Source organism: Solea solea, chromosome 5 (genome assembly GCF_958295425.1).
Source record: "Solea solea chromosome 5, fSolSol10.1, whole genome shotgun sequence".
In the NCBI taxonomy this organism is placed as follows: Eukaryota; Metazoa; Chordata; class Actinopteri; order Pleuronectiformes; family Soleidae; genus Solea; species Solea solea.
Window position 1 is genome coordinate 23,318,246 of NC_081138.1, and position 22,137 is coordinate 23,340,382.

General features: G+C 43.0%; 1 protein-coding gene across 3 annotated transcripts in view; it reads left to right on the plus strand.

The window, feature by feature from the left end:
- The window catches only part of LOC131459313 (SH3 and multiple ankyrin repeat domains protein 2-like), a 145,217-nt gene that overhangs the window by 88,965 nt on the left and 34,115 nt on the right, over positions 1–22,137 (plus strand). For all 3 annotated transcript variants that reach the window (XM_058628983.1, XM_058628985.1, XM_058628986.1), the window contains exons 13-17: positions 5,096–5,235; positions 6,887–7,000; positions 10,659–10,740; positions 16,064–16,146; positions 18,968–19,092. In XM_058628983.1, coding sequence (XP_058484966.1) covers positions 5,096–5,235; positions 6,887–7,000; positions 10,659–10,740; positions 16,064–16,146; positions 18,968–19,092 — 544 coding nt within the window. The remainder of the gene's footprint in view (positions 1–5,095; positions 5,236–6,886; positions 7,001–10,658; positions 10,741–16,063; positions 16,147–18,967; positions 19,093–22,137) is intronic.

Here is a 22,137-nt window from a genome sequence, read left to right on the forward strand (position 1 = left end):
GTCTCTTTCCTTGTGTTTTTGTCGTTTCTCTGGATCTCACGTGCTGTGTAGTTATGTTTTGCACCAGCTGAGGGTGCAAATCAGCCGGAGAATGAACGTAGAGCAGCAAAATAAGTCAGAGAACAGTGGTTTTCAAAGTTTCAACGGTGCTGAAACAGACATTTATTTTTTTGGTTGTTACTTTCATGCACAATAATACAATGTGAAATTGATATATACATTCAAATGTGACACTTTTCATGACTGGAAAGGAGCACTTAGCACTTATAATTCTCATTATTTGCCTAGGAATCTTACATTGTCTGTCATTTCCAGTTACTTTCACCGTCAACTACACCCTTGATGACAACATAAAATTGAAATAACCCATGAGAGTAAAACATTTGTTTTTTCTTAAAAGTTTCGAGTTCATAGTGTCTCATTTGCTTGAGACATAATATTTAAGAAGATGACATGCATTCATATCATTATTGTTAAGGTTTAACCAACTATTGTTTATTAACCCGTCCATCTATCATCCAGTGTACGCCTCTCCAGCTTGACTCTCGTCAGTTTATGAGAGGCAAGTACGTCAGCAAGTCATTCCATTCATTGACGTCTCTCAGGATGTGAAAGAGGATTTCAAGTCATCAGACAAAACTGTTGCAGAAACAAAATTACTCATGAGTCATTTTTTTTAATCCTGTTTATTATCAAATACGGTTTTGTTTGAAAATGAATGAACCAGAATGTAAATGGGTGATAAACGGAATAAATGTAGCTCATGGCAGATTTCAGCTCAGATTTGTCATCGATGTGAACTCACGCCGTCACAGCTCTTCCCACCCAGCTGCCCTTTAAAGCCCCTAATTCCAGCACCAGCATCTCTCTTTACTTGTGCCATCATCTGCTCTTCTTCATTCCTCCCTTACCCATAATCCCAATCTCCCCCCCTCCCGCCCACCTCCCCCTTCCACATCCAACCTCTGCCTACACACATGACAGCATCTCGGTGGCACCCCCTGCTCCCACTTGACATGTCATTTGTAGAATGTAACTCGCACACACACACACACACATACATCAGCCCACACACACTCGCAGAGACACGTACGCACACACGGACAAACAAGTGCACAGAGACAGCTGTCAGTCAAGCCACAGGGCGTCATGGCAACAGCTTCCCAGTTGGATGTGGTGAGAAATGACACGTCTCCAGGATGAGACACAAAGCTGGATCATTATAAGACCTAGCTCATGGCAGATTTCAGCTCAGATTTGTCATCGATGTGAACTCACGCCGTCACAGCTCTTCCCACCCAGCTGCCCTTTAAAGCCCCTAATTCCAGCACCAGCATCTCTCTTTACTTGTGCCATCATCTGCTCTTCTTCATTCCTCCCTTACCCATAATCCCAATCTCCCCCCCTCCCGCCCACCTCCCCCTTCCACATCCAACCTCTGCCTACACACATGACAGCATCTCGGTGGCACCCCCTGCTCCCACTTGACATGTCATTTGTAGAATGTAACTCGCACACACACACACACACATACATCAGCCCACACACACTCGCAGAGACACGTACGCACACACGGACAAACAAGTGCACAGAGACAGCTGTCAGTCAAGCCACAGGGCGTCATGGCAACAGCTTCCCAGTTGGATGTGGTGAGAAATGACACGTCTCCAGGATGAGACACAAAGCTGGATCATTATAAGACCTGAAATACACATCACATGACGGCGCTGAAAGTTTCCCATGTGACTGAAGACTGGCAGGGATTGAATTCCCATAATTAACCACCGTAAAGTAACAAAGATGATTTCGCTCTTCACGTGATGGAGGACAATGAATTAAAGGTCAACTTACATGTGTTTCACTGTCAAAAGGAAAAAAAAAAAGAAGATAAATCACAGAGACAATGCCCTCATATGAGAAGATAAAATATGTCATGAATATAAAAGTAAATGTTTTATGTGAATAAATAATGTATGTAAAAACTTGGAACATTTATAACAACCAAGATTTGACTTTAAATGTAATTTGAAGCACGGGCCCAAGGGGAAAATGGTAAAGTGGACATGTGCACAAATATTTATTCCATCTGAACAGTAGCCAAGGATCAAACTGCATAATGAGGCCTCACAAAACATGTTTTACCGTCGTTTTTGAGCATGAAATTTCATTGAAAGGAGCACAAAGTGTGGTTGTATAAGGTTACTGCTGACAGATCTCCTGCACCAAGAACCAGGCTCGTCCTCCCTGATAAACATGGCTGCCAGCAGAGACACAAGGGAAAACCAATTTTAGCCTCTTAACAAAAGGCTCATCTAATAAAATCCACACCCTTTTAAGTCTACAATATCTTATAAATGTGTATCACTGCTTGATGTCACAATTACAATCTGTGCTGACTGGAAACTGAAGCTTTGTTAAACTTGTCACGCTCCAGCAATAAAGTCCATAGAGAAAATCCGTGTTTTTCTGGTTTGCAGGGACACTAGAGCTGCTGGTCGACTAACACCTCGTTTAGTAAGTTTGTGTCACTTTGGTCATTTTCAAGTGAAGGATTCCAAGCCGCGGGTCACAAAATAACAGACTTGAACTCTGCCGATGGAGGCAACAGGGAATCAACAACTCCTGTGTGCCCCGATGTAAAATCACTGATTTTCTCTATGGAACACAAAGGTCTTTTTTAAATGACGTGATAAAGTGGCATATATCTTCAGACAGATTTATCCTGGATAGATTTTATTTGGTGAGCACGTTGTGAAGGGTAAGATAATGTGTTCTTCCTTGTGTTGCCTCTGGCAGCTCTGTTTTCAGTGAGAGATGACGTTCATATTTCAAAGAATACAACCACACTTTAAGAAAACCTGCACTATCCTCTTAGAATGAACAACCACACATTAAATTGCTCCAGGAAAAAAGTAGCGTAAAACTGTTGCTCTGACTATTAGGTGCCATTTTTATTTCCTAAGTGTTCACTGTTATGTCCTTCTCTTTTGTGCTGGTTTGCAGTCAATCCACAAATCAGTTGAAATGATTGATATACAGTATTTCCTGGTTTGACTCCATGATAGGAAGCAGATAATTGGCTTCTGGGACGAATGAGCGGGACACACAAGGAAAAGTCACCGCTCTCACTTGACTGGGATCTTATCCCACTGTAAACCAGACCACCTCGAGATCTGGTCTGGTTTCAGATTTCACTCACACCTGCACGAACACGTGATTCTTCCTGATTCCAGGTGTATCCAGGCTGAACTGTATTTGTGCCCTGTAATGCCGACGCCACATCCACTTCCTCCCCCTCTCTATTTCTCTCTCCATATCTCTTTCTCGCCTCATCTTGGGTGATCATCCAATAATAGCACAAATTATGCACATCTGGTACTAATCAACACTGTCTAATTAGCACCTCAAAGCCACCTGGGTAATTGTGGGAAAAAAAAAAGCTTGAGAAAAAAGATGGCTGTCGGGTTTTCCGTCTTGGTCGGTGCCAGTTTCACGTGGATGTGAAGTGGCAACACGCTGCACATGACTGCACATGACTGGGTATGGAAACAAACTTTGTTTTGACTCGTTTCTTCTACAGTTTTCAAAATAAAAGTCAGAGACGTTTGCCACACAGGTGCTTTTGAGGCTCATTATAGAAAATAGGAGCTTCTGCTGCTGCTTCTACTTCTGCTCCTGCTGCTCCTGCTGCTTCTTCTGCTGCTGCTTCTGCTGCTGCTTCTGCTTGTGCTTCTGCTCCTGCTACTCCTGCTGCTTCTTCTGCTTCTGCTTCTGCTGCTGCTGCTCTGATGTCATATGTCACTCATCTTCCTAAAGCGCTGTTGCAGTTTGTTCTCAGCTGCACTTTGTCTTGATTGTGTTGTTAAATGACCGGGTCATGTTTGTGTTTTTTCATCTCAGTTGTGTTGTTGAAGAGAGTGGGTTGTGTTGTTGCTGTTGTTGTTGTTGTTGTTGTGGGACGTTCACACACTCCTGCAACCTCCAGCTGCTTGGGCCACACAGCTGCAGCTCCGTTCATGGCATGAGCATTCTCACTAGGTGTTGAATGGGGTTAGCTCTCCAAAGGCTGTTGAAGGTTTTAGAAGGAGCGCAGTCTACAGGACAAGGTGACCCACTTACTGGAAAAAAACATTTCCTTTCCTTTCTCTCCTTTCTCTTCCTCTGCTCTCCATTCCATTTTGTTCTCTTTAATCTCCTTGTTTCTCCTTCACTGTGGTTTGAGCTGGAGACTTGATGACGATCTATTAAAGATCTCCAAATCTCTTCATTGAACTGAATATATATATATGTACTGTGTACATATATATATATATATATATATATATATATATATATATATATTGGTTTTTAGACAGGAAGAAGCATCATTCGTTCCTCCTGTTTGATTCAATTTAGCTTCATATAAAACAATTAAAACACACATTATGTAACCTTCACCATGTTTTTATTAGGTTTGTAAAATTCTTACAAAATCATTTACTGTCATGGTTGACCTACAGAAGAGTAAAAAGCTGCACACGTCTGCTCCTCCACGGTGTCGTCTATTGTTCCATCTGTTGCGCTAAGTGTTGTTCACCACTAAGTGGCGCTACATTATCACATCAGATACCTCATCTGGCTGTTGATTCAGCAGAGCCTTTTGTCCTCACACTGATGTTTTCTCGTTGTCACAACTTATTCCTTTTCCAGCTCCCATTGCTCAGGCGTTTTCCCATAATCCATTGCAGCTCTGTGGGGTTACATCCAGCCTGTATCCTGCAGAATTAGACAGAGAGGAGATACTCTGCATAAATGGCTGTTATGTATGAGAAGGCTTGTTGTTTTACTCCAGCAATCATTTTTTATTCAAACTTAACTTTTTTAATCCCATGTGTTTGTTGCACATGTTTTGCGTCTAATACAGAATTCCAAAAGTGACTTTCATACAACATCATGGGTAATTTCTCCATCTTTTATAAACAGTTTAGCAGCAGACGTGTTATCTTATCACCTCAGACTGTCGAGTCTAAACCAAACTCAAACGGTTACCTTTCAGTTTTTGTACCACCTGTTTGATACCGGTGAACTTTAACCTCCATATGGTTTTCTGTCTCAGTCCTAGCAGTCATGGTGAGGTGGTCGGCACCAGGAGGAAGCTGTACAGCGCAGTTCCCGGGAGACATTTTGTGGTGGTTCGTCCGTACACTGGCCAGGCTGAGGGAGAGATCAACCTCTACAAAGGCGACAGGGTCAAAGGTGAGACACTGAAGTACTGAAGGGGGGTCAAAACGCAAGGAGTCCCAGCATTAGCCTCTGCTTATATTCAAAAAAGATGGTAACATCTGAATCAGGCTTAAAATATGTCAGCTGAAAATCTAAATTGTGTGATTATTTGACAACAGTGTGTTGGTGAGTCAGCAGCTCACACTCTCACACACACACACAGCTATTCTTAGGAAACTGCATTGATTTCCAGTCATTTGAACAGCCTAAACAAAGTGTTATCCCTAACCTTCACACATAAACACGTTTCAAATCTTAGTCTTAAACCTAACGAGTTCCTGAGTTTCTGCCTCATTAGGACCAGGTTTTGGTCTCCATGTGGACTACTGGTCCTGACAAAGAGGTAGCAAATACACTGTAGCACCTGTTACTGTTTCTAATTCCAATGTTTTTAACCCTTAGATATTCTGCCCGCATGTTTTCATTGTTTTCAAATCACACTTTAATGTGTGCGCTTTATTTTACTTACAATGTTTTTCATGTAATGTTTAATTCTGGATCGTCTGCCTTTGTAAAGCACTTTGAATGGCTTTGCGTATGAATGGTGCAATATATATATATATATACATATATATATATATATATATATATATATATATAAACTTGCCTTGGCTTACAAATGACTGCTCTGTGCGACACTTGTGCCGAGAGACACGTGCTCGGTGAATACATGACTGCCCACAAGGACATTTTTAGCCACTTAACAAAAGGCTCCTCTAAAAAACAAAAATCTACTTCTTCACCAGCATACATTTACACTATCTGATTGTTACACAGCCTTCTCCAAAAGGAAACAGATGTTTGTGATTTGTGAATAGATCGGAAAGGAAATGGATGATCCTGCCCCCAATAAACAATGAACTCTTTTACAACGAGACACAGATGTTTGTGTCATTTGCAAAGTGACACAAACATCTGTGTCTTGTTAGAAAAGGTTGTCTAATGGCCAAATAAAGTGGTGAATATTATTCCTGAGACATCACAGCCTTGAGCTGGTGTAGATTTTATTAGGCGAGTCTTTTGTTACGTGGTGAAAATCCGTTTTTTTTGGGTTCCAGGCACAGCGTGTGTGCGGACAGCAGAGTTTCCTGTATATATGACATCGACTGTGTCAGCACCTCGCACAATCACACTTCAAGAAACCTGAACTATCACTTTAAATATAAACATGAACTGGAGCGAATAAAGTGTCCCCGTATAAAGACAAAGCGCTCTTTTCCTCAACATCTCACTGGCGTGTTTGGTGCAGGATTAAAACCTGTGAACACGGTCTTTCTCCTGCACTTCACACTGTTAAATGCAGACATTTCGTCTGAACCTCAAACACATTCGGGAGTCAGATTCCCGTTTCGTGATGCATCTCCTGTATCTGCTCCACAATGAGCCTTTCCATTGTCTCCTCCTGCTAACAGCTTGTTATGTTTTTAACACTGCACACACACACACACACACACACACACACACACAGATACCTTTGTCTCGATGTTGTTCTAACTATAATTGCTCTGAATGATCTCTGGGGACACACTGTTCTGTTGTTATTTCATGCTTTTGTTAAACCAATGTCATTTTGTCACTCTGTCCCACCCCCTCCTTCCTTTGCCTCTCCCTCCTCTCGGTCCAGTTCTGAGCATCGGAGAGGGGGGTTACTGGGAGGGAAGCGCCCATGGCCAGGTGGGCTGGTTTCCAGCCGACTGCGTGGAGGAGATCCCGGCCAAGGCCACCGAGGAGAAGAGCTGTAAGTTGACTCAGTGGGGGGCTGTGTGGCATTGGTAGGTGTTATTTTCACGTATGTAGGACACGCACTGTTCACCATCACCCGGTTTTCAGGAGAGGCACAAGAGGCAGCGCAAGGGCACGTGGCCTCTTTCTCTCCACTGCCTGAGTTGCATGTGTCTCTTTCTGTCTCCCCGGGCTGTGGCGCACAATGCTAAGCGCTACGCTGTCCTGCTAACTCAGCTGTGCTCTGATGTCTCCTGGGTGCAGGCTAATGAAGACATCACGCCATGTACTGCCCCTGAACACATCACATTCTCCCCGCTCTTTGCCTTCTCTCTCTCTCTCTCTCTCTCTCTCTCTCTCTCTCTCTCTCTCTCTGGGCTGTGATTGTACGAGAAAGCGAATGGATTTCGGAGGAGGCCTGTTGGCTCTCCGTCTTTCCTGCTCTTTCTCCTCCACCTTCATCCTCATCCTCCCTGACTTTGTCAATTGTTGACATTATCAGTCGGTAGAGGCAACTACACCCACCTCTTCTCTGACTCTCTTGCTCTTCACGTGCGTGTCAGCAGTGTTGCAGGCGGATGTGGAGCTCTTACAATGTCAATCAAATTAATGTTGATTGAACTGTATTTGTGCTCTGTAATGTTTATGTTTTCTCTCTCACCCCCCCTCACTTTCTCTCCCCCTCTCTCTCTCTCTCTCTCCCGCCTTTTCATCTTCTGGTTGGCTTATTTTAAAATCTAACTCCAGGCCATTGGCACTGGCCACTCTTCTCACACTGTGCCACATTGGAGTTGCCCCGCAGGTTTGCCTAAAAAGAAAGACGGTCAAAAAATGGGAGCACAGTATGGCGGCTTACAAAGGCGCGTTCAAAGGCGACCGCGATGATCGGCCTGTGTGCAGCCAGCTTATGAAAGGGAACACATGGCTGAGGGAGTTTGGAGTCAATTCTCCATCATCTAACAGCGTCACTCAGCCGTCCACCGATATCGGAAATGTTCTTCTTTAAAGGAATAACATGACATTTTGGGAAGATGGGAAGTTCATTATCACGGTTGGTTAATGCAGGGCAAGCAAAGCAGGCTCCGTTACCTGAGTCAGCTTAAAACACACGCCCATTGTGATGATAGTTTTGTAAAAAAAAAAAAACACAGAAATTCTATGATCAGTACAGGAGACCCCTTATGAGGCCACACACCACAGGTTTGACATTTAATTTTCATTACCTGCTACAGAATCTATGCTGTCATTGAGCCTCTGTTTTGGTAACCGGTCCAGCTGTTGCATTTGCACACCGCGGGAAACACCAGGTCCTGTAAAAGAATATGCTGCATTCAAATGAAGTTATTTACCGTGTTCTCGATACAAGCACATTTAAATAATCCTCTGTCATTTCCACGATCTGTTAACTCGTGCGTTTTCTGAAAGCTCAGGTCAGGGAAAGGTCAGGATGTCCTTCACACAGTGTGTATTTATCTGTCCGGCTGAAGGTGACTCTTTGTATTTACTTCCAAAGAAAGCTCCTTCTTTGGCTAATAAAAGCTTTCTGACAAGGAGACAAGAGGATTAATATTGATCTGGCATTTTCAAGATGGAGAACAACTTGAATGTCTTCATTGGTGACTGACTGAAATATTCTGGTGAAAGGCTGGGTACACCCTGGACAGGTCGCCCCCTCCATTGAACACACGGAGACAAACAACCATTTATTCTCACATTCACACCTACGGTCAACTGACAGTGTCTAATTAACCTCGACATGTTTTTGGACTGTGGGAGGAAACCGGAGAACCCGGAGGAAACCCACACACACACACACGGGGAGAACATGCAAGCCTGGTTGAACTAGGAACTAGGATTCTGTGCTAGGCACCACTCCCCCATGTGGCCCACCATGCAAACACATGCTGGTTAAACTTGAAACACCTTTTAGCTTCTAATCCCTCTAATTCGATAGATGTGATGCGGCAGGATTAAACCATTCTTAGACACGCTTTGTTTGGGTTCAGGTTTGAACCCTGGAGAGCACTCGAGGAGCTATGTATGACACACACACACACACACACACAGAATGCTTTTCTGTCAGTAAAAGGGACTGATTGTGAAACCTCCACAGTACTGAGCTCATAAATTTAAAACAAACCCATTATTTTCATAGAATTTCCTCAGTGTTGCACGACAATTAGTCTAAAAAGTAATGTAATCTGTGGGAAATACGTTCTTTCCAAAACATAATTGACAAACGCAGTTTCCTTGTGTTGCAACGCCATTTTTTCAGGGTTGCATATAAGACAGAGACGCACACATTGTTATTATTATAGCAGTTACAGTATAAGCAGCCGACACACAAGCGGAGCCACTGCATGCTTTTTACACAGCACACAAATATGAATACTTTATGTTGACATTCCTTTATGCATATGCATGACTGCACTCACGTACTATATATACACACACTCTCACACACACGTTCACTTGCACCATACTCACACTCCATGTATGCACCATCTGTATTGATCTGTGACCATGGAAACCAGCTGGCTGCAGTCAGACAGCAGTTGCTATGGAATGTGATCATATCGTGTGTGTGTGTGTGTGTGTGCGTGTGTACAGCACTACTCTCTCTCTTTCCATTTCTCTTCACTTCATTTGTTTACTCTCTCCTCCGCTCTTCTTCTTCTTTTAGTGTAAAAATGCCGATAAACAGTTTTTCTCTTTTTCGGCTGATGGTCTTGCCTCACTCCTTTCCTTCCATCCTTCCCTCTCGTACTGTGGACATTGAATCGGGGCAGAGAAAGAAAGAAAAACAAATGTTCCTGCAAAGATGACAAGATGTAAGCCAGATCAGAGGAGATGGAGTTTCTGTGAAAGTGTGACAGCTGGTGCGAGAGCGAGAGAGAGAGAGAGAGAGAGAGGAAAGGAGGAGGACTCTTCACTAAGGAGGTCACTTGTGTGTGTGTGTGTGCGTGCGTGTCTACCTATCTATCTATAAAGCAACTTTTTAAGTGACATTATCTCACTGTAGTATTCACTGTTTCATTTTGCAGAGGTACTACAGTGAGACGTATGCTCACAGTGTATATGCTGGCCTCACAAGGACCTTGAATAAATTTTGTTGATTGTATTTTAGTGGGAAGGAGGGGGAGGAGGAGGAGGAGGAGGAGGTGGTTGGACTTTAGACACCACTGTGTGTTTCCCATTTTCAGACCCGCTTGTCATTGCTGTCATTAAACCATGCTTCATAATCTTTTCTGCAACATTAAACAGACAGTTCTAGGAGACAATTTTTTTTCAAATGTGTCCTTTGGTGACACTGGTGTCCGAAATCCTTCTTTTTCAAATTGCCTTAAGTGGCACAAAACTTACCAAATGATGCAGCAGTACACCAGCTCTGAGAACTCTGGTTTTCTCTGTGGACTGTGTTGTGGTAGAGTAATAGGTCTACAAATGGCAATTTCCAGCCAGTCTATTGGTGACATAAAGTGGTGAACTTTTCTTTGTGTAGTTTTTAGTGGTTATTTCTACTTCACTGAGGTGACTGAAACTGATGGTCATGAGTGTCCACAAATGAATTTCCACAAAGGTTTACAGCAGCATTGACCGACATGTAAAGTGATGCATCCATGTTTACGGACTCGAACGTCAAATGTTGATCTTGTTCTGCTGTGATTTGGCAGATTCGCGAGCGGACCGAGCTGACAGGCGGAAGCTCTTCAGACACTACACTGTGGGCTCGTATGACAGCTTTGATGCATCCAGGTAAATCCTCACACACACACACACACACAGATACAGTATATATGTTAAATACACATGCATTACACTCCACTGTCAAAAATCTCTTTCTATCTAGTTGTTCAGTAAAAACTCAGATGAAAACCTGCCCTGCTCTTTAGAGAAATAAAGAAAAGTGATATTAGAATTAGAGGATTTAAGATGCATCTCTGTTCTCTCAGCTCTTGTCTTATGAGTCCTAACATTTCAATTCCTCTCTCCTGTCCTCTGCTGTCACATCCACTTTGGCACAAGCTCTGTTAGAAACCAAGGTCGATTACACTGGATCGACACAATTTCAGATGTAACACATGTAATCCCTTTACATGTACAGTACGTCCTGTGCGTTCCTGTGAGAGCTAGAGTGTGTGTGGCAGTAGAGCGTTAACATTAACATTGAGTTAACATGGTCTTGGTGCCCTCTAGTTTTTGTCTTGACTTGCTGTTTAAACACTTGGAACTAGAGCTGAAGCAGTTACTTGATTAATCGGTCACTAAATAAATCGTCAACTATTTTGATAATCGATTCATCGGTTTGAAGCTTTTTCCGCGATTAAAACAAGATTTCTGATTGTTTTAGCTTCGTAAAAAGAAGACATTTGAGAACATCATTATTTCCAGGTCTGACAAACACTGATCAACATTTTACAACATTTTGTGGACCAAATGATTACTCGATTAATCGTGAAAATAATCGACAGATTAATCGATTATGAAAATAATCGTTAGTTGCAGCTCCACTTGCTTATGACTTGGTCTTGGTCTATAAAAGCCTTGGTCATGACTTGGTCTTGGTCTATAAAAGCCGTGGTCTTGTCTTGGTCTCGGTAAACTCTCATCTTGCTCATGACTGAGTCATGAAGACTCTAACCTTGGTTTTGTGATGGTATCACTGTGCTCAGATCTTTGTCATGACTTGGTCTCAGTAATGGCGCTTTCCCATCATACAGTTCTAGCACTACTCGGCTACCCTTTGGAGATAGTACTTGTTACCTGGTGCTTTTTTTAGTGCCTGGTCTGGCGAGGTTCCAAGCGATACCGAAATGTGACGTCGGCCAGTGTCGTCACTGGAAGATTAATGAGCGCGACGTCCGACACGAGAATCAAACAGATCAATGCCGAACTATAGATCACTTAAAAAGACTTAAAAAAGTCCTAAAAACATGTGTTGACCAACATTTAGCAGGGACATCTCTAAAATCTCAAGGAGTCTAGTGTATTAAGTGAGAGCACTGCCGAAAGCTGGCACTCGTGAGCCGAATCAAAACCTGTTCAGTAACCTGTTTTATGGAAAACGATGTACCTGATACCAAACTGAGTAGAGTCAAGTGAAATGTGATGAAGGACACTGTGACATCAAGCATATTAGTCAGGTGGACTTGATTGAAGATGATTATTTTTCTAGTACATTTCCAATATGGGTCAAGGTGAACCGTTTCTCACCTAGCACTGTAACAAAGAGACCCATGTGACGCCGAACGTCCAGGGGAAATCTCTTCTGTAAATTAAACCTGGATAAAAGCTGAGCCACTGCAAGTTCAGTTTTCTATCACGATGTTTTACCTGATCAAAATTTCAATTTGTGTTTTTAAAGACGATTTTTCAAAGCTTCACTTCACGTCATTCATTTGCTCTTTAAAGATTTATAATTGCTTTTAAGTGGCAGCAGCTGCCGTTGAATGTTGCATGAGGCGGATTCAGGAACCCTCCTGCTGGTCTTTGTGTTCCAGCGGTGGAACAGACAAATCCTGGCAAATGCAGAAAAGGGGTCAGTTTGATTGGATGGCTAAAGTTTGGCTCGGCAACATGTTTTGAGATAGTTGACATTCTGATGTTGTGGGACGTTTGTGACATTGTAAGGACAATCAGAATTTGTGAAAGAGTTGTAGGGGCATTCTAACATGTGAGGACATCCTGACATTGTCAGCAGGTTGTGACAACTTTGGGACATTCTGACATTCTGAGGACTTATTGTGAGAACGTTCTGATATCGTAAATAGCGTCAGACTTTGTGAGGTAGTTCTGATGTGACCCCATGTTGAGGACTTACTGATGTTGTGATAGTGTTGCGGGGGGCTGTCTGATGTCGTGGGGACTATCTGACGTAATAAGAATGCCTGACATTGCGGGGGAATTTGTTCTTGAAGCTCTTGCAGCTTCAAGTGTCTGTTTCATGGTTTGGTTTCCTATTGGAATCAAGTTTACATTGTGTAGTTAATCATTTAGTTGGTTGAAGTCATTATTGCTTTGTGTCTGATTCAACTCGCAATTATAGCAAGATATGTGAATGTACTGTATGTGTGTGTAATGGTAGATAACCTTCAGTGTGTCAGCAGTGTGGGTCTCCTTCGTCTCTAGACAGATTGCGTTGCTAAGGGAACTGTTGCTAGGATGGCAGTTGCACCTCTCTCTTCTTTATTCTCCCTCTCTCTGTCTTTCTCTCTCTCTCTCTCTCTCTTTCTCTCATCCCACATGTCTATTCAGTGTAATCCTTGCACCTAATATAACCTGGATGATGCACCTCACAGCAAACACCTCAGTCCTGAGCAGCACACTTGGCCATGGAGCTGAAGCTGCTTTCACAGCGGACTGTGCTTCACCACATAGATGAAGCCAGTTGATGTTGCTGCACCAGACCTGGACATGGCTACTGCAGGAAGTGAGAGATGAAACGTGCCATTTCAAGACCAGTGGTTCAGGTTAAAAAAAACCCAAAAAAAAATTCATAGCCATGATGACACATCAGGTTAGACAGTCAGTAAAAAGAAAAATAAGCCCACCACTGCACATAGAGATCTGTCACTGTATGGAGTTAAACTGCAGCTGTAGCAGGAGGTGTGGAAAGGCAACCACAGCTGGTACTTTCACTGTGAGATAAACACAAGCAACTAGGAGTCACGGTGTCATGCTATGTGTTGCCCCATGTCTGCATTTCATGTTTTCTGTACAGAGAGAAGCAGATGATTTCAGCACATTATTGACCTTTTATTGGACCGGAATTGTCTTACAAAGAGTCTGATCTGAGATATTAATATTAACAGAATGCTGGATTTAGCAAATCAGATGACTTTCCCAGGGCTGCAGATGCATTGAGATTCCAAGTGAAACCACATCTGATCATGTCAATAATCATTAGGTTGCGTGGGATTGCAAAGGCATCATTTCTTGGTTCCAGTTTAGCTATAGATTTTTTTTTCCTTCATATTTATTACGTGTGAGGGATAAAGGACTGAGTTTTTTCCAGACGACTTCATTTATTGATGGATAGCGTAATGTGAATAGTGATTCCAACAGTTTCACCAAGGCTACAAAATATGCCAGTGCTGTGAAGAGCAGTGATCACAGCCCTACACTGTCCTGTCTCAGTGTGAGTCTGGTAACAGGTGTAAGAATGAAAGCTAAATGGAATTTTAACCCACTTTCATTCACAATAAGGGAACACAATATTGTGTGTACAGTTTAGATGGTAGGTAAACAATGAATGAGTCGGTCAGTTCAATCAAATCAGTCAATCAGTAAGTGACATCACGCCAACTTGTTCTGACTGGCTTCTCTCTTCCACACACACACACACACACACACACACACTGGTTTGTACTTATTAGGACACTGCATTGACTTCCAGCCTAAACAATGTGTCATCCGTAGGCATAAGTAGTTAAAGCCTGGTCCCCATGAGGACTACTGGTTCTGACAAGGTCAGTGTTTATTGCACAAAAGGCCCTAAAGTGGTAACAAATACAAACACACACACACAAAGGTTTGGGCAGCTATTCTTGTTAAATCTGATTAAGCCTATCAGCTCCGCATGACTCTCGACGTGTCTCTCAGTACAGGGACGCTTCGATCTTGTGACACTTCTGGGCTGCACACAGGAAGTGATTCATTTTATGACAGAGGGCGACCTCGCTTTGTAAATAAGGCGAGGTCGCTGCAAATTGGTGTCAGTATGACAGAAAACACAAATTTTAGTCAATAATTTGTTTTGTTTAATGTCATGTAAACACGTTAGCTCGACTAAAGTAGTCAGACTAACATACCTGGATAATGCGATTCATAGTCCGATTACTCTTGCATGTATACGCTTATTCGGACTGGAGTCAGAATTGGCGTTCTGCCCGTGCACCACAATTTCCTCCCCAGTCTTCATGACCCAGAACTAGAAGAAGACCATGTATAAAGTGCAATAATGTTGCCGGAAATCGGTGTCCTTCTTTGGACAACACAGCAACCACGATCTAATTTGTATCTTGATAAAAATACGATTACCAGGTGCGAAACATAGAGAACCACAGCACGAACCATCTCACCGTCCATCCCGGTATTCGCTGTTTGATTTTCTGTGATGTAAAGGTCAACGGGAAACTTATTCTACTGCCTTAGCTCTATTTAATTGTGTATGTAAACATACTGAGTGTTACATAATTTCTCTCCATGGAGACTTAAAAGAGAAAAGGGAAAAAACAATTCCAAAAAAAAAAGTTACACCTTTAACCAGAGCCTCAGAAGTGAAGTCTCATTTAGAGATTGTGCTCACATGAGGACTACTGCTTCTGAAGAAGTCAGTGTTTATTATACCAGAACAGGTCCTTAAGAGTTAAAACACACACATTCACACACATACACATACACCAAGACTCTGCCGCTCCCTCTCTCGCTCACTCTCCCTCCACCACACCGCTCCCCCCCCCCCCCCCCCCCCCCCAGCCCGGCGAGCCTCTCAGCCTCTCTCCCCGCCTCATCATGATCCATTAGCCGCTAAAACCACGCGCCTCATGTCGCTTCTCGTCGACGGCGCAACACTTCCTCACCGCCGGCCGGAGTCTCCGCGGCAGCGGCAGCGGAGGAACTAACGGCGCTGCGCAGGAACGGAGAGGCGGCAAACACCTGCGAGGGACTTTAACAGGGAGGGAGTTGTGGGTGGAGGGGGGGGGGACTCTTCCGTATTCTTTTCGACGTCTCTCTCTCTCTCTCTCTCTCTCTCCCTCTCTCTCTCTCTCTCTCGCTGGGCTGTCTCTTCTCTGGAGATGCTGTCTCCCGGCTGCCGGGGCCGCTGTCACACCGCTTGATAAAGATAGAGGCCGCAGGAAGAAGAGAAGGAGGAGTGGGAGGAGGAGGAGGAGGAGGCAGCGGTGGTGGTGGTGGTGGTGTTGGTGGTGGAGGAGTGGGGTCGGGGTTGCCCTGCCCTGCCCTGGCCGGACTAGCTCTCCACCAGCAGCATGAACCTCCACTCGGGCAGGGCGTCCGTGGCCATGCTGCGGATGATGGGCTGTGCTAACGGGCGCTCTGCTCGGCATGTCCTCCACAGTGACTGCGTGGTGGACGAGAAGACGGTGGTGCTGCAGAAGAAGGAGAACGAGGGCTTCGGCTTCGTGCTGCGCGGGGCCAAAGGTAGGACTTTTATTTTGTTAACTGCTCAGCTGCTTCCTGTTCTCGGTCGTGTCAATCATCCATCCAAACAGAGGCTGGACAAAGCGTGACAGTCTGCGTGTGTGATACGGGACTCGTGATTGTGTGTGAGTGTGTGTGAGAGATCATATAGACAGATGCTGTACAAACCCCCCCAACACACTCACAAACTTGTGTTTATATCTTAGTGAGGACACATCATAGACAAAATGCACTCCTGCACCCCCTACCTTATCACAACTAAGTGTCTTAACCCTTTACCCTAACCCTAAAACCAGACACCAAGATCCCGAAATGTGGAAAAAAAAAGAATTGTATTATTACACAACAAAAGAAGAAAAAACAAACTGAAAGGATAAATAGACTTATCCATGAGGGATGGACCACTGTCCACTATGGGAAGTGACGTGTCCATTCTCATTAACGACTGAGACTAGGACAGCAAGGGAAGGACCGTGCACCTCCCTTTTCCTAACCCCTAACAATAACCCAATTCTAACCGTGACCCTAAAACCAGGTCTCAACCCGGCCGAAAAAGCCCTTTAAAGTTGTTTGGCCTTGACAAAATGTCCCCACAAGGTCAAAATGTCAAATTCTTGGAGTTGTACACACACAAAGCCACCAGAAACATGCAAAAAGAAAAACATAAAAACCTAATTTAATTGCACTGTAGCTTAACCAAAACTTAATCCCTAACTTAAAGGTCGATTCTGTAAATTTTAGGTGAAATTATTTTTATAAAAATGTTGTTTGAATTGTTTGTTTTTCATTACCACAGAATGATCTATTGACATTTTGGGACATCACCATGTTTTTACAACAGCCCACAATGAATATACTTAACTTATCTTTAGAGTTCTGATGCTCACTGAAGCATCAGAACTCTAAAGGCAAGGGAAGGGAGAGATTAGGGTTATTCAGCTGCAACATGCGACTTCACCAATACATGTTGCTAAAAATGTTACACACTGTGCCTCTCAACCATAACCAGCTAGTGCCTTACCCTACCTACTCTTGTCCTAACCACAATTCACATCTTACCTCTAACCATCACCTCATTAGGAATGCTGGTCCTGACAAGGTCAGTGTTTATACCAGAAACACTCATAACTAGCTCATAAATGCACGTGTACACACACACACACACACAGTGCCAGTTAAGTTGCAGTGGCTTGTTTTATCGCTGTCAGGGATGCAGCTGATTGCACCCAGCCAACAATTGCCACTGTATATGTGTGTGTCTGTGAGCGTGTGTGTGTATGTGTTGTGTAGGGCCATTAAACATCAGCGATGACATCACAAGTGCCATCAAGAAAAGATACCAATGTACCTGCCTTGTCTCCCCTCAACCATCACTGCATCATGACTTGTTGTGATGTGAGTTGCCCTATCTTGCCAGGTTGATATCTCACCAGGCCACGAGATTAGCTCTAAAAATAGTCCAGTTTATACTGCTGTATCGGTTTCTATGACGATGCTTGCCATGTCATAATCCACGTTGCATTCCACAACTGTGCAGCGCTGTTTGATTGGTTCTACACCCTGGTTATTGTGCAGGGGTAATTTTAGTAAATTCATGTTCCTGTCTTTTTTTTTCTTCGTTGTTATTTTTTTTTAAAGACACATAGAGGAAAGAGATGGAGGCAGAGACGGAGAGGGAGGAAACAGGGATTTAGCTTGGAAAACAAGAGGAATGTTCTAGTCATTCTGACACACACGCACAAATACACTCACAAATGCTGCTATCACCCCAGGGAATTGACCCAGCTGAGCTTATCATGCACGGGGTTGAACACACACACACACATGCGTTGATGCTCGAGCTGTCACATAAGCTCACATCCTCTTTTGCTCTCTGCATTTCTCCCTGTTTTTATTCTCTGCCTCTTACCCCCCCCCCCCCCCCCCCCTCTCTCTCTCTTTCTCACTCACACACACATACATACACACAGATTTACACCTAAAGAAACATAGTCATCACATTCATGTAAACATCTTCGTATGTGCTCCCGGGCTGTGTCTTCCAGTAGAGACATGACTTTCAGAAAGTAACACTGGTTTCCTCGCAGCTATTATTTCTTTTATTTATTTGCCCTCCTTGAGAGCAAGGACGAGAAGGAGGAAAGGTCAGGCTGCAGCCATGTGTCGGGAGAGTGGGGGAGTGACAGTACAGTGCAGGCTGTGCGGTAAACTGATACGGAATATTTAGGACTTTAAAGGGAACCACTGCACTGGACTGCATAGTAATAAGAAATAAGAATTATATGTACTTTAAGTCATCATCCCACTATTTATAAATGCTCCTTTATTTAATCTTAAGGCCACGTTTCCTCTGCTGCCTCCATCACTAAGTTCAAATGTGTTATTTTGTGACTGATGTGCTCCAAGTTCTTCATTCAGGTTTTCCCAAAGTGACACAAACTTGCCAAAGACAGCAGCAGCAGTAGTAGTAGTGCGGGTATAGCAGCTCCCATTGCCACAAACTCTCGAAACCACGAGATGAAGTGGCAAACATACTCTATATGAGTTTGATCGCGTTCTGGTGAAGCTTTCATTATGAAATGCAAATACAGCAGTACATATCTGACCATTTATTTTATGACGTACACTCTAAGTTAGGGGTGTCAAACTCAAATAACCTGAGGGCCAATGAGCAACTAATCTGGTCAAGAGGAGGCCGGTCTAGAGAAAAAAAGTGGGAAAACACAGCTGTTCAGTAGCAGGTGGGAAATATGAACTAAAACTTATATCACAATATTCCATCATGATGTCGCAGTAAAGATATTCATGTTCTGTATTACAGCGGACACGCCCATCGAGGAGTTTACCCCCACGCCTGCCTTCCCCGCCCTGCAGTACCTGGAGTCGGTGGATGAGGGAGGAGTAGCGTGGCAGGCGGGACTCAGAACGGGGGACTTCCTCATAGAGGTAGGAGCTGTGCCACATTTATTTTGTATTCCCTGCATAGTTTTTTTCCTGAAGCTGCCCTAGCTTGGTCTATAAAATGAGTGCTGACCGTCCCAGCAGCTCACACCAGTGAAGATGCATTCCTGGTGAAATGAAAGATGCTGAACTTATTTTCCATGTTACAACTATGGGTGACTCTTGTACTGTCAGTTTTGATGTCATGAGGAGCACAGATGCGTTTTTGACGGCTTTTTATAGTCATAGCTTATGAAATTTTGTCTTGGTTTCACATGATTTTTCCAATTTAATTAGTTTGGTATGTTAGGTATTTGTTTCTCAGTAATATTCAAACACATCTAATCCTGTAAAACCTCAAGGACTGGTTAACTGTGCCTTTCATGGTTTCTGTGCAACTGTATTTGATCTCTTCCGAGTACTGCTGCTCGTGAAAATGACGTGAAACCACATGTATATGTTATTGGGGTATATAAGATAGAAATGATGAGTGTATTTAGTGTATCTATCGGCACAAGATGGCAGAAGCAGGTGGATATAGTGGATTCATTTAAAATAACTTCAAGGGCCAGCAAAATATTAAAATCACCCAATGAATTTTACAAAAAAAATTCTTAAGGGGCTTAAAAAGTTTTTTTTTGTCCTGCCCCCGCTTGGGTTAAGTAACGTCAATTTACCAAGTGAGACAGCAGTAGATGATTTGGATTTCAGCCTTGCTTGTTTTGTAATGTCATCAAGATCAGAAGTCAACATGCAGCTATGTCGTTTAAACTGTAATATCACATTTTTATACAAATGAATCTCAATATTGTCATAGTCAATATAATATGGCACAGCCCTAGTATGTTGTCTCTATTCACTGTAAGAAATGCCTCAGTCACTGACGTACGCTCAACTATGAAAATCATATCACAGCTGCAGTGATTTGCAGAAAAAAAGCACTGTCTATTTTGAGTTTTTGGTTTTTTTTTTTGTGTAACTCTGTAATGACTGTGGGTGTGTAAGTGTGTGTGTGTGTGTGTGTGTGTGCTTGAGTATATGCGCGCACTGTGGATTGGTTCATTTTGTGTTTCTGTTAAATGGAGCATGAAATGAGTATCTGTGTCTGCAGCTCCTCCTCAGTGTCATCTCATCTCGCTCTCTCCTCGACTTTAGCCCATGTTTATCTCAGCCCCTTTGATGTACAGCATTTCCCCCTATATTGATGTTGTTATTCCATCTTTTTTCGTATAAACCGAGACAAACGACGCCGTAAAGCCGCTGTGCAACGCCAGCCTCGTGGTTCTGGAGGTGTGACGTTAAAATGACATCCCACGTTAGTTTGTGAACTCCTGTTTTGGAGCCCCCAGTTTAGCATTTTGTCCAGCACCATCTTAGTTTTTTGAACCAGAAGTCCGTCCTTTGGTTGTTAAGTTTCTGTAACAGTAGAACAATGATGCCTTCCGTCATCGCTCCAGTTCCTATACATTTATTTATTGAGCTGTGAGTGTGATCAGGAGCGCCAATGTGTTAAAGAAAATGCATCAAAGATCCTGAAAGTGTTTGATAAATTCACAGCTGCACAGCCTCCAGCTAGTTAGCTGTCCAAAGCTCATATTCTCTAATGAGCATGAGCAGAATATCACTGACAGCACTTTTTTACTTTGACCTTAGACTGCAGTTTGGAATCCAAACATCTCCTGAGAGGTAAAGTAACTTCAGATGATCGTTGCTGATGTTGTATTTAAGTATCAGTGTATAGAAGTGCAGCTCCAGCTGAAATAGTAGCCTTCGTTGGCCTTACTAAAAAAAAAACACCAGGGCACTATTTTGTGATAGTGATTAGTTGAAAATCGTTCTAAATCTTTAGTTATTAATCCGTTCTACCGTCATCCACCTTATTATCTGCTTACAAATAAGATGACTTTAACACCTCACACAAGTGACTTATTTTCATTTATTTTGGTGAATTTGGTCATTTGGAGGTGGTAGTAGGGATAGACAGTTGGTGACAAAGTGAAATTACACAAGATAACTGTGCATTGCATTCATTTTGTTGGCAACAGACTAACATTAACCTGTTTTTAACAGGTTAATGTTAGTCTGTAAGACTTTTATGTGTCACCAAAATCAATGCACTGTCTCTTATCCTTTTTACATTTTGCACCTCTTCAGTTATACGCAGTGGAGCTACAGCTAATAATGGCTCTGGAATGAGTCTGCAGGTGACTGCGTGTAGGCAGATCACAAATGTTTAATTTCAGACATCACATTTTTTTAGGATCCGTAGTTCATGTCAAAATTAACCCCATTGCAAACTGGGTGCAAACTGTCCCCTGGCACACGTTATACATATGTTACAAACGCAAGAAAAATACAACTAAAACCTACTCATTGTTTGATGATGAATCAAAATCCTACAATAAACTGTAAGTGGGCTAAACGTTAAATTCTCTCCTCAGAATCTACAAACATGGTGGTTGGAGTTGTGCATCCTGTCCTGTAGTAGTCAGGATACAGTGGTGATGCAGTTACCATGGCAGCCGATTGGCTCTAGTATATAATCCCTCCACAGAACCACCAGAGGAGCTGCAGTGAACACATTTTCTGTGCAGAGATGGATGTCATATTTACTTGACAGCCTCTGTGTACTCTCTGTCTTCATGTGGAGGGTGACAATTAATTTGTTGTATGAACATTTAACGGATTTACAATTGAAGGTTGGACATAATGGCGGACGTTAATTGAGTTTCATGTCACTGTGGAAGGACTGCAAGACTCTTGCATCAGAGTTGTCTCCAATGGTCTCCAATGGTTATTGAATCAGTGGGAATTATTGTATTTTCACAGTAGATTTTTTCAAATTCAAGAAACCTCTAAGTGCATTTGCTACGGATGTGTTGACATTTGGAGCATTGTGACTTGGATAAATGAGAATCCACGTGGAGCAGGCATTAACTGTTGCACATTTTGAATACAGAACACTTCCACAAGGACATGGAAGCAAATATTTGTCCATAAAAGCCCATATTTGGTGGTCTCCGGTACATTCTACTACCATTTATTCATCAC